The 16643-nt window shown below is 42.3% G+C and overlaps 1 protein-coding gene, 2 long non-coding RNA genes and 1 pseudogene across 4 annotated transcripts; 2 read left to right on the plus strand and 2 right to left on the minus strand.

Annotated features, from left to right (window-relative positions):
* Nucleotides 1-1056: 1056 nt before the first annotated feature.
* On the minus strand, nt 1057-3093 carry LOC120733613. Of its 2 annotated transcripts, none has more exons than XR_005695882.1 (3): nt 2719-3093; nt 2243-2297; nt 1057-1297 (listed from the first exon to the last, which is right to left on the minus strand). It is a non-coding gene; the product is annotated as an uncharacterized LOC120733613 (long non-coding RNA). The 2 variants fall into 2 exon arrangements; XR_005695881.1 differs by having other exon boundaries at nt 2243-2300.
* A 1904-nt stretch (nt 3094-4997) lies between these two features.
* Nucleotides 4998-6367, minus strand: LOC120733980. The gene is made up of 3 exons (XR_005695939.1): nt 5807-6367; nt 5451-5504; nt 4998-5353 (listed from the first exon to the last, which is right to left on the minus strand). It is a non-coding gene; the product is annotated as an uncharacterized LOC120733980 (long non-coding RNA).
* A 1661-nt stretch (nt 6368-8028) lies between these two features.
* On the plus strand, nt 8029-10016 carry LOC120733616 (fatty acid synthase-like). Its single transcript, XM_040031911.1, has 4 exons — nt 8029-8234; nt 8365-8463; nt 8904-9155; nt 9272-10016. Exons 1-4 carry the CDS (start codon nt 8145-8147, stop codon nt 9407-9409), a joined length of 579 nt encoding a protein of 192 aa, XP_039887845.1. The 5' UTR covers nt 8029-8144; the 3' UTR covers nt 9410-10016.
* A 4219-nt stretch (nt 10017-14235) lies between these two features.
* Nucleotides 14236-15300, plus strand: LOC120734083 (annotated as a pseudogene).
* The last annotated feature ends 1343 nt before the right edge of the window (nt 15301-16643 follow it).

Below are 16643 nucleotides of genomic sequence, written 5' to 3' on the forward strand. Positions count from 1 at the left end.
AGCAACAATGTAAAAAATGAAACAGCAACAGTCTAAATGTAAAGTGCATTCTAAACTCCTCTTCAATAAATTATATGCAAAGAGTCATTCAGGACTGTAAAACGTGAACTACAGAACCCAGAGTCTTCATCATTAAATCTCTGGTTGCTTCATTTTTCTATCCTATATCAGACACTTTAAGGTTAGGTTAGGTAAACTTGCATTCTCATGGTGAGGCAACGTGCTTTATGTGTGTGTGTGCGTGTCATGAACGGCTATAAAAGGCCTATAATTAAAGAACAAAGCGGGGTTTGAGTTCGAGTTGCGGCAGACGGTCACTACTTGTAAATGGAACGCAGCCTTCCTGCGGCGGACAGCTAATAACAGGAATCGGACGCGGTCCACCCGAGTCCACAGCAACCACCATAGCAACCGCCTAGCATGACCTTAAAAACATATTCTGTCTTCATAACTATCAAACACGTGAAATGATTTGCAAAGTGTGACAGTGTTACAGCTGCAGAGAGCTATGGCGGTATCTTTGGAAGCTGTTTACATAGCTAATAATATACGATGTAACCATGGAGACAGTCACGTGAGCTAGCAGTGCACGTTTACTACAGTGAATAAGGTGATTGCGTGCACAGCGTCCACACGCTGCAGAGGGTAAAGACATTACTTCAATATTGTTTTATATTGATATATATTTGCCTTCTGTTGACCATCACCTCAGGTTCACCATCACAGTTTCAGCAGACAGATGCACACTGTCTAAATATGAACACATTCAAAAACTCATGTCTCAGAAATAAGCACAGCTGTTCATGTTTGTCATCAGAGTTTTATTTGTAAGAAAATTATAAGCTTCATATTGTGCATCAAATAAAAGAACATTTTACAACTCTGAGTCAACAGAAACAGGAAACAGAAATGTCTCTAATGTGTACAGTGTAGTGTAAGCATTAAAAGATCATAAAGGAAACACTAACATTTATGTGAAACTAATTGTAATAAAAAAAATGAACAGGTGGTTTATAGATGTAAAAGAAAGAATCTGAAAACAACACTTTTTTGGTCTAAGTGATCAAAGTAGAAAACAGAACTGATGTTCAAGAACAAACCGTAGCTGCACTAATATTACACATCGTTGTACTGAACAGACATGTTGCTTTTAAAACCACATGCAGTGTGTGACCGTGACTGTTCACTGAGACCATGAACGCCACTTCGCTGAAGCCTTCGCTTCTTCTTCTTCTTCTTCTTCTTCTTCTTCTTCTTCTAAATTGGAAGCAGAAGGAGCACGAGCTGCTTTGATCTACTGAAAGGAAAAAGCAGAACATCTGAGCTGAAACCAGTCAGCTGAAACCATTAAGACAGGAACAAATTCAATGCAGTGTCTCAAGTGGCTTAGCCTGTTACAACTGTTGATACAAGCTAAATACGGTTAACACACAGTGTCAGGGAGCTCCAGTGTGGGAACTAGTGGCTTTAGGTTTGTAGTCATTTAACTTTCATCCATTCATTCATTTAATTCAGGAGGAAGAAATGTCAGGTTGATGCAGGCTGGTTACATGCATTTGGTCCCATGCTGTCTTTAACTAAATGACTTGGTTCACTTTATGGCTGGGCTGTATGTGGGGTTATATCATGTTATTTGGGCAGGAGTATCTGTCCTCTGTTAGACTTAGAAAGTTTCTCCATAAGTAGAGTTTCTAACTCTTATAGCACATCTGTGGCTGACAGCTTTTTGGTGGCTCTTTTTACCCCACACTGGTTGTGAGTGTGTAAATAGCCCCACTAGTTCTTTTGGGTTGCAGTTAACTAGGGAGGAAGAGGTAGGTCTGCCATGACTAGATGAATAACAATTATCTGGGATACATAAATTTCATAATGCATGCATATATCTCTATAAACCTGGCTTGAGGGCTGCCGTTTTTACATTCAGTTATTTCTCTGCTGGATCTAAATAATGAATGTGTTACAGTTAAAGTGACACTGGTCAGTGTAAATGGCTCATTGGGACACAGAAACCTTTAAATTAAACCCGATCACCTGATATCGAGTGTCAAACAATATCAAAGCTGTAAAAGATGTTTACAGTCAGAATTTATAAAACTATGATTGTAAATAAATTCAAACAAGTGAGCTTTTCTCTTTGTGCTGAATATCAACAATGTGATTTCTTAGACTCTAAGCTTTACTTTAGCACAACCAGTTGTAGAAGCCGTCACTCCAAATGTCTTTGATAACAAGACAAAAATACCTTTTCAGTCCACGGCCTGAAGTTCTTCTCCAACATCTTCTGCCATCAGCTTTGTCTGCTGGTTTGAAGACAATAAACCACAAAAAGATGATTTAGTCACTTTGTCTGCATCGTGCAGCTCGAATGTGTCGTGTAACGATGTTGAATAGCTGTCGTTATCCCTCTGCTGTGTCAGTAGGATTGTACTGTACAGCATCTCATTGATATGTGAGGAATGCTAATGTAAACAGACATACATCATTAAAACATAAAGGGCAGGAGATATTTAGATATTTTTATATTTATATTACATTTTATAGCTGACGGATATTACTAAATAGATAGAATTTACTAAATAGCTGGATGAAGATGAAAAATATGTCTATAATAACAAATGACCATGAGAGCCAGTAGAATTAATTCAACTGGACACTCAAAAGACGTCCTTAAATGGTCTTTAAGTGGCAGAACAGATGAACAAACAGTTAATCGCTTACTTGAGATGAAATCTGCTCAGCTACTTTGAAAACAGCTTCTAACTGGTTCCTCCTTTAACAGGATGACTGCTCAGGGGTAAGGCCATGATGCAGTCCAGCAACCTTTATGGTTCTGCTTTGATTCACCAGGAACTATTAGGGAAACCTTCCAGCGCCTCCTGTGAAAGACACAGGCATAAACACACAAACATTTATTAACATGTTCCACAGTCTTCCAGTTTGATTTTCTCATCCTGTGGACAACAACGTACATGGATGCAGGTTTATTGTTAACTTTTGGAAGGTTTATTTAGTGAACATATCCAGCTGCAGCTCCACTGTGATCCTGAACTGGATAAGCACTTAAGAAAATGTGTCAATAAATGACGTACATCAACTTACTATATTTATCCAAACAGACGGGACCAATAATGCTTCACTGAGTCAGACTTTAATGTCTCTTCTATGTAAGAATGTCTCGTGCTGATAGACCTGCAAACTTGACAACAAAGGTTTTTCAGACTACATGTAGCTGTCCTCTATGTCAGCTCACACATTTACATTCATGTCACACTTATTTCTGCTTTCCCATTTTATAATTATTACTTACATTTTGATTAGATACCTTGAGTTTGTAAATGATCAGATTACATAACTGGAATACAATGTATCCAATTCAGGGTTGCGGGAGGATGAAGCCTATCCCAGCTGATACAGGACAAAGACAGGCTGCCAGTTTATCGCAGGGCTAACACTTAAATGTTTGATATTTCTTATAATAATCATAATTATGACTATTATTTAAAGGTTTCTTTATAAATACATTTTGATTTTTTTATAACCTCTAAAATATAAACCTGGGCTGTTTCAGATTCTGACCTCTGACCTCACTGCAGCTCCCTCTTGGAAGTACGTCTGCTTCTTGGCTACCCCCGCCTGCCCTTGATATCACGTACTGTACCTGAGGAACAAAAAAGGACAAACACTTGCCTTCATTTAAAAGTACATTCATACAGAGGTAATCTATGGAAACACACTAGTTCACCCTTTGGGAGAAATCAGTTCCTGTGAAACATTTCTGTAAATGAACATCATGTGGAGAATGAATCAAATGAGTTCTTCAGGTGACTCAGCAGTCCCACACTGACAAAATGAAATCTAGTTAAACTATTAAGCATATTTGCTCTTCTGAAATCTGTGTTAAACAACAACAAACATAAGTTAGTAACAAAAATACAGCCGAGTAGAGGCTTTACAAACCACCAGCAGCCATAATGCTAAATTTTAATCTTCAAATGTTTCTGAGCCGTCTTCAACCTGCTTTTAACACATTAAAGTCCCACAGTCAATGCAGCCTGACTCAATCCTAGATGTTCAGCACACAGAGACACAGAGGTGCCGTTTAAAGTTTAGTGATAACCTGAGTCACTTATCATTTACAGTATTACAGAGTCTGGCAGTCTTTGCATGATGTCCACGTCACTGTAAGTTTCTAGCTGACTCTCAGGTGTGACAGGTGTGTCAGCAGGAAAGAGTAATAATAACCTGCATCCTGAGGTTTGTCATGCAGGATTAAAGGAGCCAGGCTTTGTTCACACAGCTAGGGTTGTATTTTACACTGACCCTGGGTCAGTATAAGTATCATACAGTTTAAACGAAGCACTGAAACTTGCACATATTTATTACAGATGCACTGAAGCTAATCGAGATATTTGCTGTCAATCTGTGGCTGTGATTAAACACTTTACTGAAAACTTTATTAACTAGTAACTTCATCAGTCATGACAGAAGCTAATATTTCTGTGCTAACATCGTTTAACCAGTAACAGCTTTACTCCAATATAAGCTAACGTTTACACCGTAACTTTAAGCTAGCACCATAAAGACGGTAAAACACGTAATAATATCTACAAATGCATCTTAAAGCTGTTATATTAGCACTCGGTGTATTACTAACATAACCACATTAACATTGCTGACACTCGCTGACTTTTAATGGTCATTCGATAAGTGCTGTCCGTTTAAATGGTCTTACCTGTACACACTGCATATCCACCGGATTGCAGCCAGAGTGGATTCTGGAGTCTTCCACGCTCCTGTTAGTGATCCTCCATCTGGATGGATGAGAACAACCTTCTGAACAATCTAGCAGGAGATGGCCCATATCTATGGGACTGATTTGTGCTAATAACGCCCATTGTATGGACTGATAACAGCCGAAGCGGGTGAATAAACCCAGTAGCTAGCTGTGCCATTACCCAGCATACATCACTCCCTCCGTAAATGCAATAAACGATACAAAAGCATCGTTCTACCTGTTTTTCAGGTAGTTGTTTACATTATATAATTTATTGTGTTCTGTATACGTCACTACAATGTGATTTGGAAAATGTCTAAATATACCGACAACAGGCACTTCCGCAGCAATCTCTTCAATCGGAGGACCCTTCACGTCAATTCCCGACGCGAGAGGGGTACCCTGCGCGTCCATAAGTGCAGCAGAGGGAGCCTGACCATGCGTCACACGTTTGACGAGTTGGGAGTGAGAACGTGTTGCGTGTGGAGAGATGGATATTCTTTCCTGTGGATCGCACAAGCACTGGTGGAGAAGAATTCGGCGAACTCTTTCGAATAAAGGTGTCCAAGTCAGAGATATCTAGAAAGTTTGATAAAAATGAAAAAAAGAGGGTAAATGTTTTGTTTTTCTTGTACAATTAGCTGTTAAGAGGGGAACAAGAATGAACCAAACCTACCAATTCGATCGAGAGAATCAAAAAAAGAGGAGTTGAGCACGCTTATCTCAGAGTCTGAAAAGAAATAACATCGAGTATTTACAAACGGGAAAAACAGTAAAAATATAAACATTATATGAACAAGAGTGAGAAAAAATGAGGTACCTGATGAGGCCATGATCGCTGCTATAGTTTAACGTACAAACGCCCTTTTTAGCTCTGAGTGTTAGAGGCGAGCTTATATATGTTTTAAAAAGTGTATTCCAAGTGTTACAGAGCCTATTTTGCATGGCTTTTGAAGATGAAAAAGCTTTTTTGACAGAATGGTAAAAAGGAAAATGCGAAAATGTAGTTAGACGGGGAAGCTTAACACTTACCGAGTGATATGCACATAGGGCACGCGAAGGCAGTTGTTGATCCCTGGTTTCATGGCTGTTGAGCTCACAAGCAGTCTGAGCGGCGCCAGTTGTTGATATGTCTGAAGTCAGAGGTCTTCTGGGAGCTCGACAGCAGTCTTAACCTCAGCGGGAGATCATAAAATCGGACCTGGAGCGGATTGGCTAACTGGGGTGCGAAGGGAGCGGTGCAATAGTTATGTGATTGGCAGCGGGGCGCAGTGAGGCGGAGTTGGTCTAAGGGGGGAATTTTCAAACGAGGTAAGCAGCGCATTCGGGAGCAGAGCGGGGAGCGAACAAGCAGGAAAAAATTGTGCTCTGCAAGAAGTTGTGGATCGGAGATTAAGAGTGAGGTAGAACTTAGACTCTGCGTTGAATTTTAGAGCTTGCTAGTAAGAGGGAAGTTTTTGAAGAAAAAAAGACTAAGGACTTTTCCCCCTGTTTTGGATTATAACGCTTTTGGGAATAGAGGGGTAGCTAACAAGTTATTCTAGGGTTTTGGAGAAATCGCGGAGATTTTTTTTTAAAGGAGTTTTGGCTTTGTTTGGCTGAACATGACGGGGGCGGGGCGCTGAATTTGAGAAAAAAGACTAAGGATTTTTTTCAGGATTTCCCCTGTTATCGAATATAAGGTTTTGGGAATAGAGGGGGTACCCTAACAAGTTATTGTAGGGTTTTGGAGAAAGCGCGGAGGGTTTTTTAAGGAGTTTTCCCTGCTTATGTTTCTAAGGAGGGTTAAGGTTAGGGGATCGCGAAAGTTTTTTTCTGAGTATGAGTTTTATTCTAAATCTAAAAATGCATATAAATCGAAATAAAGTTTTCCCCCAAGGCATGCAGCCTGTATTTGTGGCCATACTGAACGTTACAAAAGCACAAGTTTAACTAAACAATTTTAATATGGTTTAATACATTTTTAAACACATGAGCACGGAGCTCGAGAGAGCACGGTCCGGAGACACGGGCGCGCCCCCGCGCGCCCAGACACACAGTCTCGGGCGCGCGCGAGCGCGCCCACACACTGACCCGCCACCAGATGGTGTTTTTTGAGCATAAAAAAATAAAAAAACATTTAATGGCTTAAAGAAATAAAAGAATGCTATTTGATATATAAGAAAGTATCTAAATAATCCATTAGTTGTTTTTAGGGGGGGAAAAGCAATGAGCTATGAACTAGCATATTTTTATGAATATCATATTTTTTATGAATATCATATTTTTATGAATATCATGTCTTTATTACTTCCTTAATTACTTCCTACTTCCGGAGCTCCGGAAGTAATTACTTCACTGACATACCTGTGTACCCCTGCCTCATCTGTGCCCTGTGAGCGAGTGTTTTCAAAGGCAGGGGAAATATTGTCCAAAAAAGAAATCGCCTACGACCTGCCACAGTGGAGAAACTGTTGTTTTTAAATAAAAACCAATGATGTGTCCCCTAAACACTAATCACTGTCCTTGCCACAATGTTACAAAAGCACAACCACTGTCCACACCTCACCTCACAGTATATGATCATTTCCATTTTAGGCATTTCCAAATAATCATTTTCCATACTGCCAGCATAAATATACACAGTATACTGCCATCACTACAATATAGATGTTTTACACACTCCTTTTGCTGTTGACATTTACAGGCTGTGTGCAAAATGCCACACTCTTCAAATTCATGCCAACTAATATTTTTACGTCCAGTAGGTGTCCTGCTAGAGCAAATGAAGCTTCAAGAAGCTTCGCGTTGGGGTGAACCAATTGGATGAAAAGCTTCAGTGCTTCATGAGGCTTCATCTGCCCATCACTACACCTCACTAGCTGAAAACCACCAAAACACAGCTCACTAGCTGCAAACGCTGCAAACGCTGCAAACACCACAAACACTCAGCTCACTAGCTGTAACCTCACTAGCTGTAACCACACTGCTGGCACTCTGGCCCAGAGCTCACCTTTCCCTGGGCTTAAATACTTTTAATTACTGATGTGGGTCAGCTGTGTAACAGGGAAAGGTGGCACCTCAGGCAGAAGAGGTGGTGGGACACGCCCACACAGGCACCTTCAGGAGGAGACCCTGCTAGGGCCATAACAGTCACAGTTTAAAAGTTTGTGGTTCTGTTCTCAGTCCTTTGTCACTCACATGTTGTGCATCAGCTGTTTATGTCACTGTGCAGCCAAACTAACTCCCCTCATGTGTTTCCTTTGCAGCTGCTCCTCTGGATAGCATTGAGTCCCTGGCTGCCTACTATGTGAGCTGCGTCAGGCAGGTGCAGCCGGACGGCCCGCACAGAGTCGCTGGATATTCTTCTGGTGCCTGTGTAGCATTTGAAATGTGCTCTCAGCTGCAGACCCAGAATCAGCCTGTGGAGTTCCTGTTTCTCTTTGATGGCTCACATTCATATGTGGCGGCGTACACACAGGTCAGAGAAACACTCGCGCATCTTTATTTCATGTATATGCTGTATAGCGTGTGTGATGTTGGTTTTGAAGGATGAGCTCTGGTCACATGATCTGCATGTGAACAGGTTTAACTGTGTTTTTGATTTGCAGAGCTACAGAGCCAAGCTAACACCCGGCAACGAGTCTGAGGCTGAGACTGAAGCCTTGTGTGCCTTCATCCAGCAGTTCACTGGCATTGAATACAACGAGGTATACTGTCTCTGACCCACAGGTTCACACACAAGTATTCGTTTATGTGGCATCAGCGTTAAAGGCCACACAACCTGAGCTTTTGCCTCACGGCGCCTGTAAGGTAAAGATGGTGACTGTAACACAGTCTGGAGCTGCTGTTCCAGCACAGTCTGTGTGTGGTGCAGGTTTGACTCAACAATGATGTGATGTTTGGAGCTGTTATGGAGACTAAAGTAAAACATGCGGTTAAATCAAAGCTTCGTACAGTTTCTCACTGAAAGCTGACATTTGTAACTCCTGAATATCAAAACATCTTCATTTTGCATTTTCATATACATAAGATCTGTGATGTTCATTAATTATGTGTCACTTACTTTTCTGAAAACAATAATATCTCCGCGAGCACGCGGTAACGTTTGCTATGAACTTACAGTCGTCTCCATGGTTACATCCTACAGCTTTTGGAGACTCTGCTCCCGCTGTCAGACCTGAATGCACGCGTCAGTGTGGCCGTGGACCTAATCACCTCCGCTCACAAGGACGTCGACCGAGACTCACTGCACTTTGCAGCCTCCGCCTTCTACTACAAGCTAAAGGCTGCTGATGCATATGTACCTACTGCAAACCACCACGGCAGCGTGAAGCTGCTGCGTGCCGAAACCAGCAGCGAATATGAGCAAAACCTGGGAGCTGACTATAAGCTCAGCGAGGTAACGATGCACATTTACATCAGTCTGTAGTACTTATCTTCACTGTGCGTGCATGCGTGTTTTTCTATAAACTCTCAGTCTGAGCCTTCCAATGTTCAAACTGCGTCTTTCTTCAGGTCTGTGATGGCGAGGTGTCGGTCCACGTCATCGAGGGAGATCACCGCACTTTCCTAGAAGGCGCAGGGGCGGAGTCTATCAAGAACATCATTCATAACTCACTGGCTGAGCGAGCTGTCAAACCAAGGGAGGGTTAAACATCAACCGTCTCTTCACCCTAATTCCTCAAACTAGACTGTAAATGTGTCGTTATAGGAAGTCTTTGCACTGCTTATGTTTACACGCTACTGTTATCCTAATATCCCAAATGTTAATGGTTAGTGAACCAGTCGACATCCCATCATCTCACAGCTCCATCGATTCCAACTGCAAGTTTTGTTTTTTGTTGCCATATGTTGTTGTTTGCAGAAGTTCATCCCACAACAAAATAACGTGGTTAAAAAATTAATGTAACAAAGTAACAAACACTGACACATTGAATGAATCCTGAATTACATAACATCACTTAAATTGGTGTTTCTGTTGTTCTGACAGACGCCTGTGACAGAGGCGTCGCTAAGGACCAAATGTGTCTCTTCAGAGGTTAATCAGAGATGTGAATGATCACTGTAACAGTGAGATCATATTTACTGATGTAACCTCTGAGAAACTGTTTCCTTTTAAAGGCTTTGGTCCAGAGATCTAAAACCTCAGCAAATAATCCAAACCTGAGTACAACAGCTGGCCTGAGACCTGTGATTGGGTCAGTGAAGGAAGCTGCTGATTGGAGATGAATGTGCTGAGGAGTCACAGTACGATGGACGTGACAATAAAGGCCTCTGTGTTTTATTGTAATATTTCTGTTATGTTTTGAAGGACTAATAAAGGCCTCAACAGTCGCTCAGTGTTTTCCTTCATTGTAACGAGCCTGTCCCGTTGGATCTATGATTCCTGTGCTTTTGTTGTCGTTACTATTTCTGATCATTTATCTTGTAAATATAGTTTTTGGGTTTTGTTTTTTAGAGGATGGGTCTGTTTATCAGGGACTGAAACACAAATCCTGTTGGCCCATTAAAGTAACTGGAGTGGTTCTATATGACACTTTTCTACATGCAACAAAGGTGGTGATGGAAGGAGAACAACATTTTTTGTCTGTATTTAATAGCACAATGAAGACCAGACAGCAAAACAGGGAGGGAGAAATAAAGGGCCTCAGGTCAGAGTTGAACCCGGCTGCGGCATTTACCCCATGACCAGGTGACGTGGTCACCCGCTCGACCCTTATGCACAGCAGTATTTCACTTCAGCTGCCGGGAGTATGTGGGTCGAGCATGCAGACTGAACTTTAGCTGCATGTTAGAAAGCAGAGTTTATTCCACCACGAGTTTGTGAGTGAAGGCTCCTTTAAAGGATTTAGAAGAAATGTCTGAAAGAGGAGGGGCTGCAGAGGTGTATAAACAGGTGGGCGGGGCAGGGCTAGTGTGCAGGATGACTCAGTGACCTGCACTGACCCCTATGTTGGTGAACATTTTGTTAAAGTTAAATGTTTTCAAGCTGACGAGTAAATTATCCAGCGAGCTAAGTTGAGCGGACCGACGTGCAGTAAGGTTTTCATGCTCTTCACTAACAGCTGATCGCTGAGAATATATCAACAGTAATAATGTCCTGTAATTCCCACGGCTCTGTATGTCACACCTGCGTATACTTCCCCATCACATTCATCACCTGTTCCTCTGGTGTCTCTGATTGGAGCACGCAGGTGTGTGGAGCAGAGTGAAATCACACACCTAATACTGTTTTATTCAACCTGGATCTTAGAAGTTTTGATTAACATCAGTGTCAAACATGAACTAACTCTTTGTCCCCTTCAACATTACATGTTGTTTTTTGAAGTAACAGGTTCAGTGATCTTAAAAGGCTGCGGTAACGTGTCGCTGATAAAACACTGAGTCATTTTCAAATTATTCACTTTAGTTCAATTCAGCTTTATTGTTTTACAGTGCCAACAACAGCAGTCAGCTCTACAATCTTACAGAGAACATTCCCCAGATCAAAAATCCTGCGTGTGCGCTGCAGCTGTGGGTGGAAGGACTCACGTTAGCCTTCAACAGGAGGCGGCGTGTGGGGTGGTCAGCGGGATGAGGGAGGAAACAAGACGACAGTGAACCAACTGTAAAGCACTGACTGCTGCTCTAGTAACAAATCAAATGAACACTGAAAGCAAATCAGAAAACGCCCTGTCGTTAAAAGTGTCTGTATCATGGGATGGATACACCCTTAACAAAACAAAGAAAATATTACAAAACCAATTTTCCCCTCATGCTGTCGGACGCGCCTCGAGGAACCAGCTCCATTTAAAACATCACAGTGGGCGTGACCCCGACCGCCGTTGCGTGTGGAGAGATGGATTTCTTTCCTGTGGATCGCACAAGCACTGGTGGAGAGAATTCGGCGACATCTTCGAATAAGGTGTCCAAGTCAGAGATTCTAGAAGTTTGATAAATGAAAAAAGAGGGTAATGTTTTGTTTTTCTTGTACAATTAGCTGTTAAGAGGGGAACAAGAGACCAAACCTACCAATTCGATCGAGAGAATCAAAAAAGAGGAGTTGGCACGCTTATCTCCGAGTCTGAAAAGAAATAACATCGAGTATTTACCAACGGGGAAACAGTAAATATAACATTTTGAACAAGAGTGAGAAAAAAATGAGGTACCTGATGAGGCCATGATCGCTGCTATAGTTTAACGTACAAACGCCCTTTTTAGCTCTGAGTGTTAGAGGCGAGCTTATATGTTTTAAAAATGTATTCCAAGTGTTACAGAGCCTTTTTGCATGGCTTTTGAGATGAAAAGCTTTTTTGACAGAATGGTAAAAAGAAAATGCGAAAATTTAGTTAGACGGGGAAGCTTAACACTTACCGAGTGTTGCACATAGGCACGCGAAGGCAGTTGTTGTCCCTGGTTTCCTGGCTGTTGAGCTCACAAGCCGTCTGAGCGGCGCCAGTTGTTTATGTCTGAAGTCAGAGGTCTTCTGGGAGCTCGACAGCAGTCTTAACCTCAGCGGGAGATCATAAAATCGGACCTGGAGCGGATTGGCTAACGGTGCGAAGGGGCGGTGCAATTATGTGATTGGCAGCGGGGCGCAGTGAGCGAGTTGGTCTAAGGGGGGATTTTCAAACGAGTAGCAGCGCATTCGGGAGCAGAGCGGGGAGCGAACAAGCAGGAAAAAATTGTGCTCTGCAAGAAGTTGTGGATCGGAGTTAGAGTGAGGTAGAACTTAGACTCTGCGTTGAATTTTAGAGCTTGCGTAAGAGGGAAGTTTTTGAAGAAAAAAAGACTAAGACTTTTCCCCCTGTTTTGGATTATAACGTTTTGGGAATAGAGGGGTAGTAACAAGTTATTCTAGGGTTTGGAGAAATCGCAGAGTTTTTTTTAAAGGAGTTTGGCTTGTTTGGCTGAACATGCGGGGGCGGGGCGCTGATTGAGAAAAAAGCTAGGATTTTTTTCGGATTTCCCCTGTTTCGAATATGGTTTGGGAATAGAGGGGGTACCCTAACCAGTTTTGTAGGGTTTTGGAGAAAGCGCGGAGGGTTTTTTAAGGAGTTTTCCCTGCTTATGTTTCTAAGGAGGGTTAAGGTTAGGGGATCGCGAAAGTTTTTTTCTGAGTATGAGTTTTATTCTAAATCTAAAAATGCCTATAAATCGAATAAAGTTTTCCCCCAAGGCATGCGCCTGTATTTGTGGCCATACTGAACGTTACAAAGCACAAGTTTAACTAAACAATTTTAATATGGTTTAATACATTTTTAACACATGAGCACGGAGCTCGAGGAGCCCGGTCCGGAGACACGGGCGCGCCCCCGCGCGCCCAGACACACAGTCTCGGGCGCGCGCGAGCGCGCCCCACACACTGACCCGCCACCAGATGGTGTTTTTTGGCATAAAAAATAAAAAAACATTTAATGGCTTAAAGAAATAAAGAATGCTATTTGATATATAAGAATATCTAAATTCCATTAGTTGTTTTTAGGGGGGGAAAGCAATGAGCTATGAACTAGCATATTTTTTGATAATCATATTTTTTATGAATATCATATTTTATGAATATCATGTCTTTATTACTTCCTTAATTACTTCCTACTTCCGGGCTCCGGAAGTAATTACTTCACTGACATACTGTTGTACCCCTGCCTCATCTGTCCCTGTGAGCGAGTGTTTTCAAAGGCAGGGGAAATATTGTCCAAAAAAGAAATCGCCTACGACCTGCCACAGTGGAGAAACTGTTGTTTTAAATAAAACCAATGATGTGTCCCCTAAACACTAATCACTGTCCTTGCCACAATGTTACAAAAGCACAACCACTGTCCACACCTCACCTCACAGTATATGATCATTTCCATTTTAGGCATTTCCAAATAATCATTTTCCATACTGCCAGCATAAATATACACAGTATACTGCCCTCACTACAATATAGATGTTTTACACACTCCTTTTGCTGTTGACATTTACAGGCTGTGTGCAAAATGCCACACTCTTCAAATTCATGCCAACTAATATTTTTACGTCCAGTAGGTGTCCTGCTAGAGCAAATGAAGCTTCAAGAAGCTTCGCGTTGGGGTGAACCAATTGGATGAAAGCTTCAGTGCTTCATGAGGCTTCATCTGCCCTCACTACACCTCACTAGCTGAAAACCACCAAAACACAGCTCACTAGCTGCAAACGCTGCAAACACCACAAACACTCAGCTCACTAGCTGTACCTCACTAGCTGTAACCACACTGCTGGCACTCTGGCCCAGGCTCACCTTTCCTGGGCTTAAATACTTTTAATTACTGATGTGGGTCAGCTGTGTAACAGGGAAAGGTGGCACCTCAGGCAGAAGAGGTGGTGGGACACCGCCCACACAGGCACCTTCAGGAGGAGACCCTGCTAGGGCCATAACAGTCACAGTTTAAAAGTTTGTGGTTCTGTTCTCCGACCTTTGTCACTCACACTGTTGTGCTCACGCTGTTTATGTCTGTGCAGCCAAACTAACTCCCCTCATGTGTTTCCTTGCAGCTGCTCCTCTGGATAGCATTGAGTCCCTGGCTGCCTACTATGTGAGCTGCGTCAGGCAGGTGCAGCCGGACGGCCCGCACAGAGTCGCTGGATATTCTTCTGGTGGCCTGTGTGCATTTGAAAGTGCTCTCAGCTGCAGACCCAGAATCACGCCTGTGGAGTTCCTGTTCTCTTTGATGGCTCACATTCATTGGCGGCGTACACCCAGGTCCGAGAAACACTCGCGCATCTTTATTTCATGTATATGCTGTATGCGTGTGTGATGTTGGTTTTGAAGGATGAGCTCTGGTCACATGATCTGCATGTGAACAGGTTTAACTGGTTTTTGATTTGCGGCTCAGAGCCAGCTAACACCCGGCACGAGTCTGAGGCTGAGACTGAAGCCTTTGTTGCCTTCATCCAGCAGTTCACTGGCATTGAAACAACGAGGTATCTGTCTCTGACCCACAGGTTCACACACAGTATTCGTTTATGTGGCATCAGCGTTAAAGGCCACACAACCTGAGCTTTTGCCTCACGGCGCCTGTAAGGTAAAGATGGTGCTGTAACACAGTCTGGAGCTGCTGTTCCAGCACAGTCTGTGTTGTGGTGCAGGTTTGACTCAACAATGATGTGATGTTTGGAGCTGTTATGGAGACTAAAGTAAAACATGCGGGTAAATCAAAGCTTCGTACAGTTTCTCACTGAAAGCTGACATTTGTAACTCCTGAATATCAAAACATCTTCATTTTGCATTTTCATATACATAGATCTGTGATGTTCATAATTTTGTGTCACTTACTTTTCTGAAACAATAATATCTCCGCGAGCACGCGCGGTAACGTTTGCTATGAACTTACAGTCGTCTCCATGGTTACATCCTACAGCTTTTGGAGACTCTGCTCCCGCTGTCAGACCTGAATGCACGCGTCAGTGTGGCCGTGGACCTAATCACCTCCGCTCACAAGGACGTCGACCGAGACTCACTGCACTTTGCAGCCTCCGCCTTCTACTACAAGCTAAAGGCATGCTGTTATGAGTTCTTCAGTGACTCAGCAGTCCCACACTGACAATGAAATCTAGTTAAACTATTAAGCATATTTGCTCTTCTGAAATCTGTGTTAAACAACAACAAACATAAGTTAGTAACAAAAATACAGCCGAGTAGAGGCTTTACAAACCACCAGCAGCCATAATGCTAAATTTTAATCTTCAAATGTTTCTGAGCCGTCTTCAACCTGCTTTTAACACATTAAAGTCCCACAGTCAATGCAGCCTGACTCAATCCTAGATGTTCAGCACACAGAGACACAGAGGTGCCGTTTAAAGTTTAGTGTTAACCTGAGTCACTTATCATTTACAGTATTACAGAGTCTGGCAGTCTTTGCATGATGTCCACGTCACTGTAAGTTTCTAGCTGACTCTCAGGTGTGACAGGTGTGTCAGCAGGAAAGAATAATAATAACCTGCATCCTGAGGTTTTTCATGCAGGATTAAAGGAGCCAGGCTTTGTTCACACAGCTAGGGTTGTATTTTACACTGACCCTGGGTCAGTATAAGTATCATACAGTTTAAACGAAGCACTGAAACTTGCACATATTTATTACAGATGCACTGAAGCTAATCGAGATATTTGCTGTCAATCTGTGGCTGTGATTAAACACTTTACTGAAAACTTTATTAACTAGTAACTTCATCAGTCATGACAGAAGCTAATATTTCTGTGCTAACATCGTTTAACCAGTAACAGCTTTACTCCAATATAAGCTAACGTTTACACCGTAACTTTAAGCTAGCACCATAAAGACGGTAAAACACGTAATAATATCTACAAATGCATCTTAAAGCTGTTATATTAGCACTCGGTGTATTACTAACATAACCACATTAACATTACTGACACTCGCTGACTTTTAATGGTCATTCGATAAGTGCTGTCCGTTTAAATGGTCTTACCTGTACACACTGCATATCCACCGGATTGCAGCCAGAGTGGATTCTGGAGTCTTCCACGCTCCTGTTAGTGATCCTCCATCTGGATGGATGAGAACAACCTTCTGAACAATCTAGCAGGAGATGGCCCATATCCATGGGACTGATTTGTGCTAATAACGCCCATTGTATGGACTGATAACAGCCGAAGCGGGTGAATAAACCCAGTAGCTAGCTGTGCCATTACCCAGCATACATCACTCCCTCCGTAAATGCAATAAACGATACAAAAGCATCGTTCTACCTGTTTTTCAGGTAGTTGTTTACATTATATAATTTATTGTGTTCTGTATACGTCACTACAATGTGATTTGGAAAATGTCTAAATATACCGACAACAGGCACTTCCGCAGCAATCTCTTCAATCGGAGGACCCTTCACGTCAATTCCCGACGCGAGAGGGGTACCCTGCGCGTCCATA

Source organism: Simochromis diagramma, unplaced genomic scaffold (genome assembly GCF_900408965.1).
Source record: "Simochromis diagramma unplaced genomic scaffold, fSimDia1.1 OVJJ01000216.1, whole genome shotgun sequence".
Lineage (NCBI taxonomy): Eukaryota > Metazoa > Chordata > Actinopteri > Cichliformes > Cichlidae > Simochromis > Simochromis diagramma.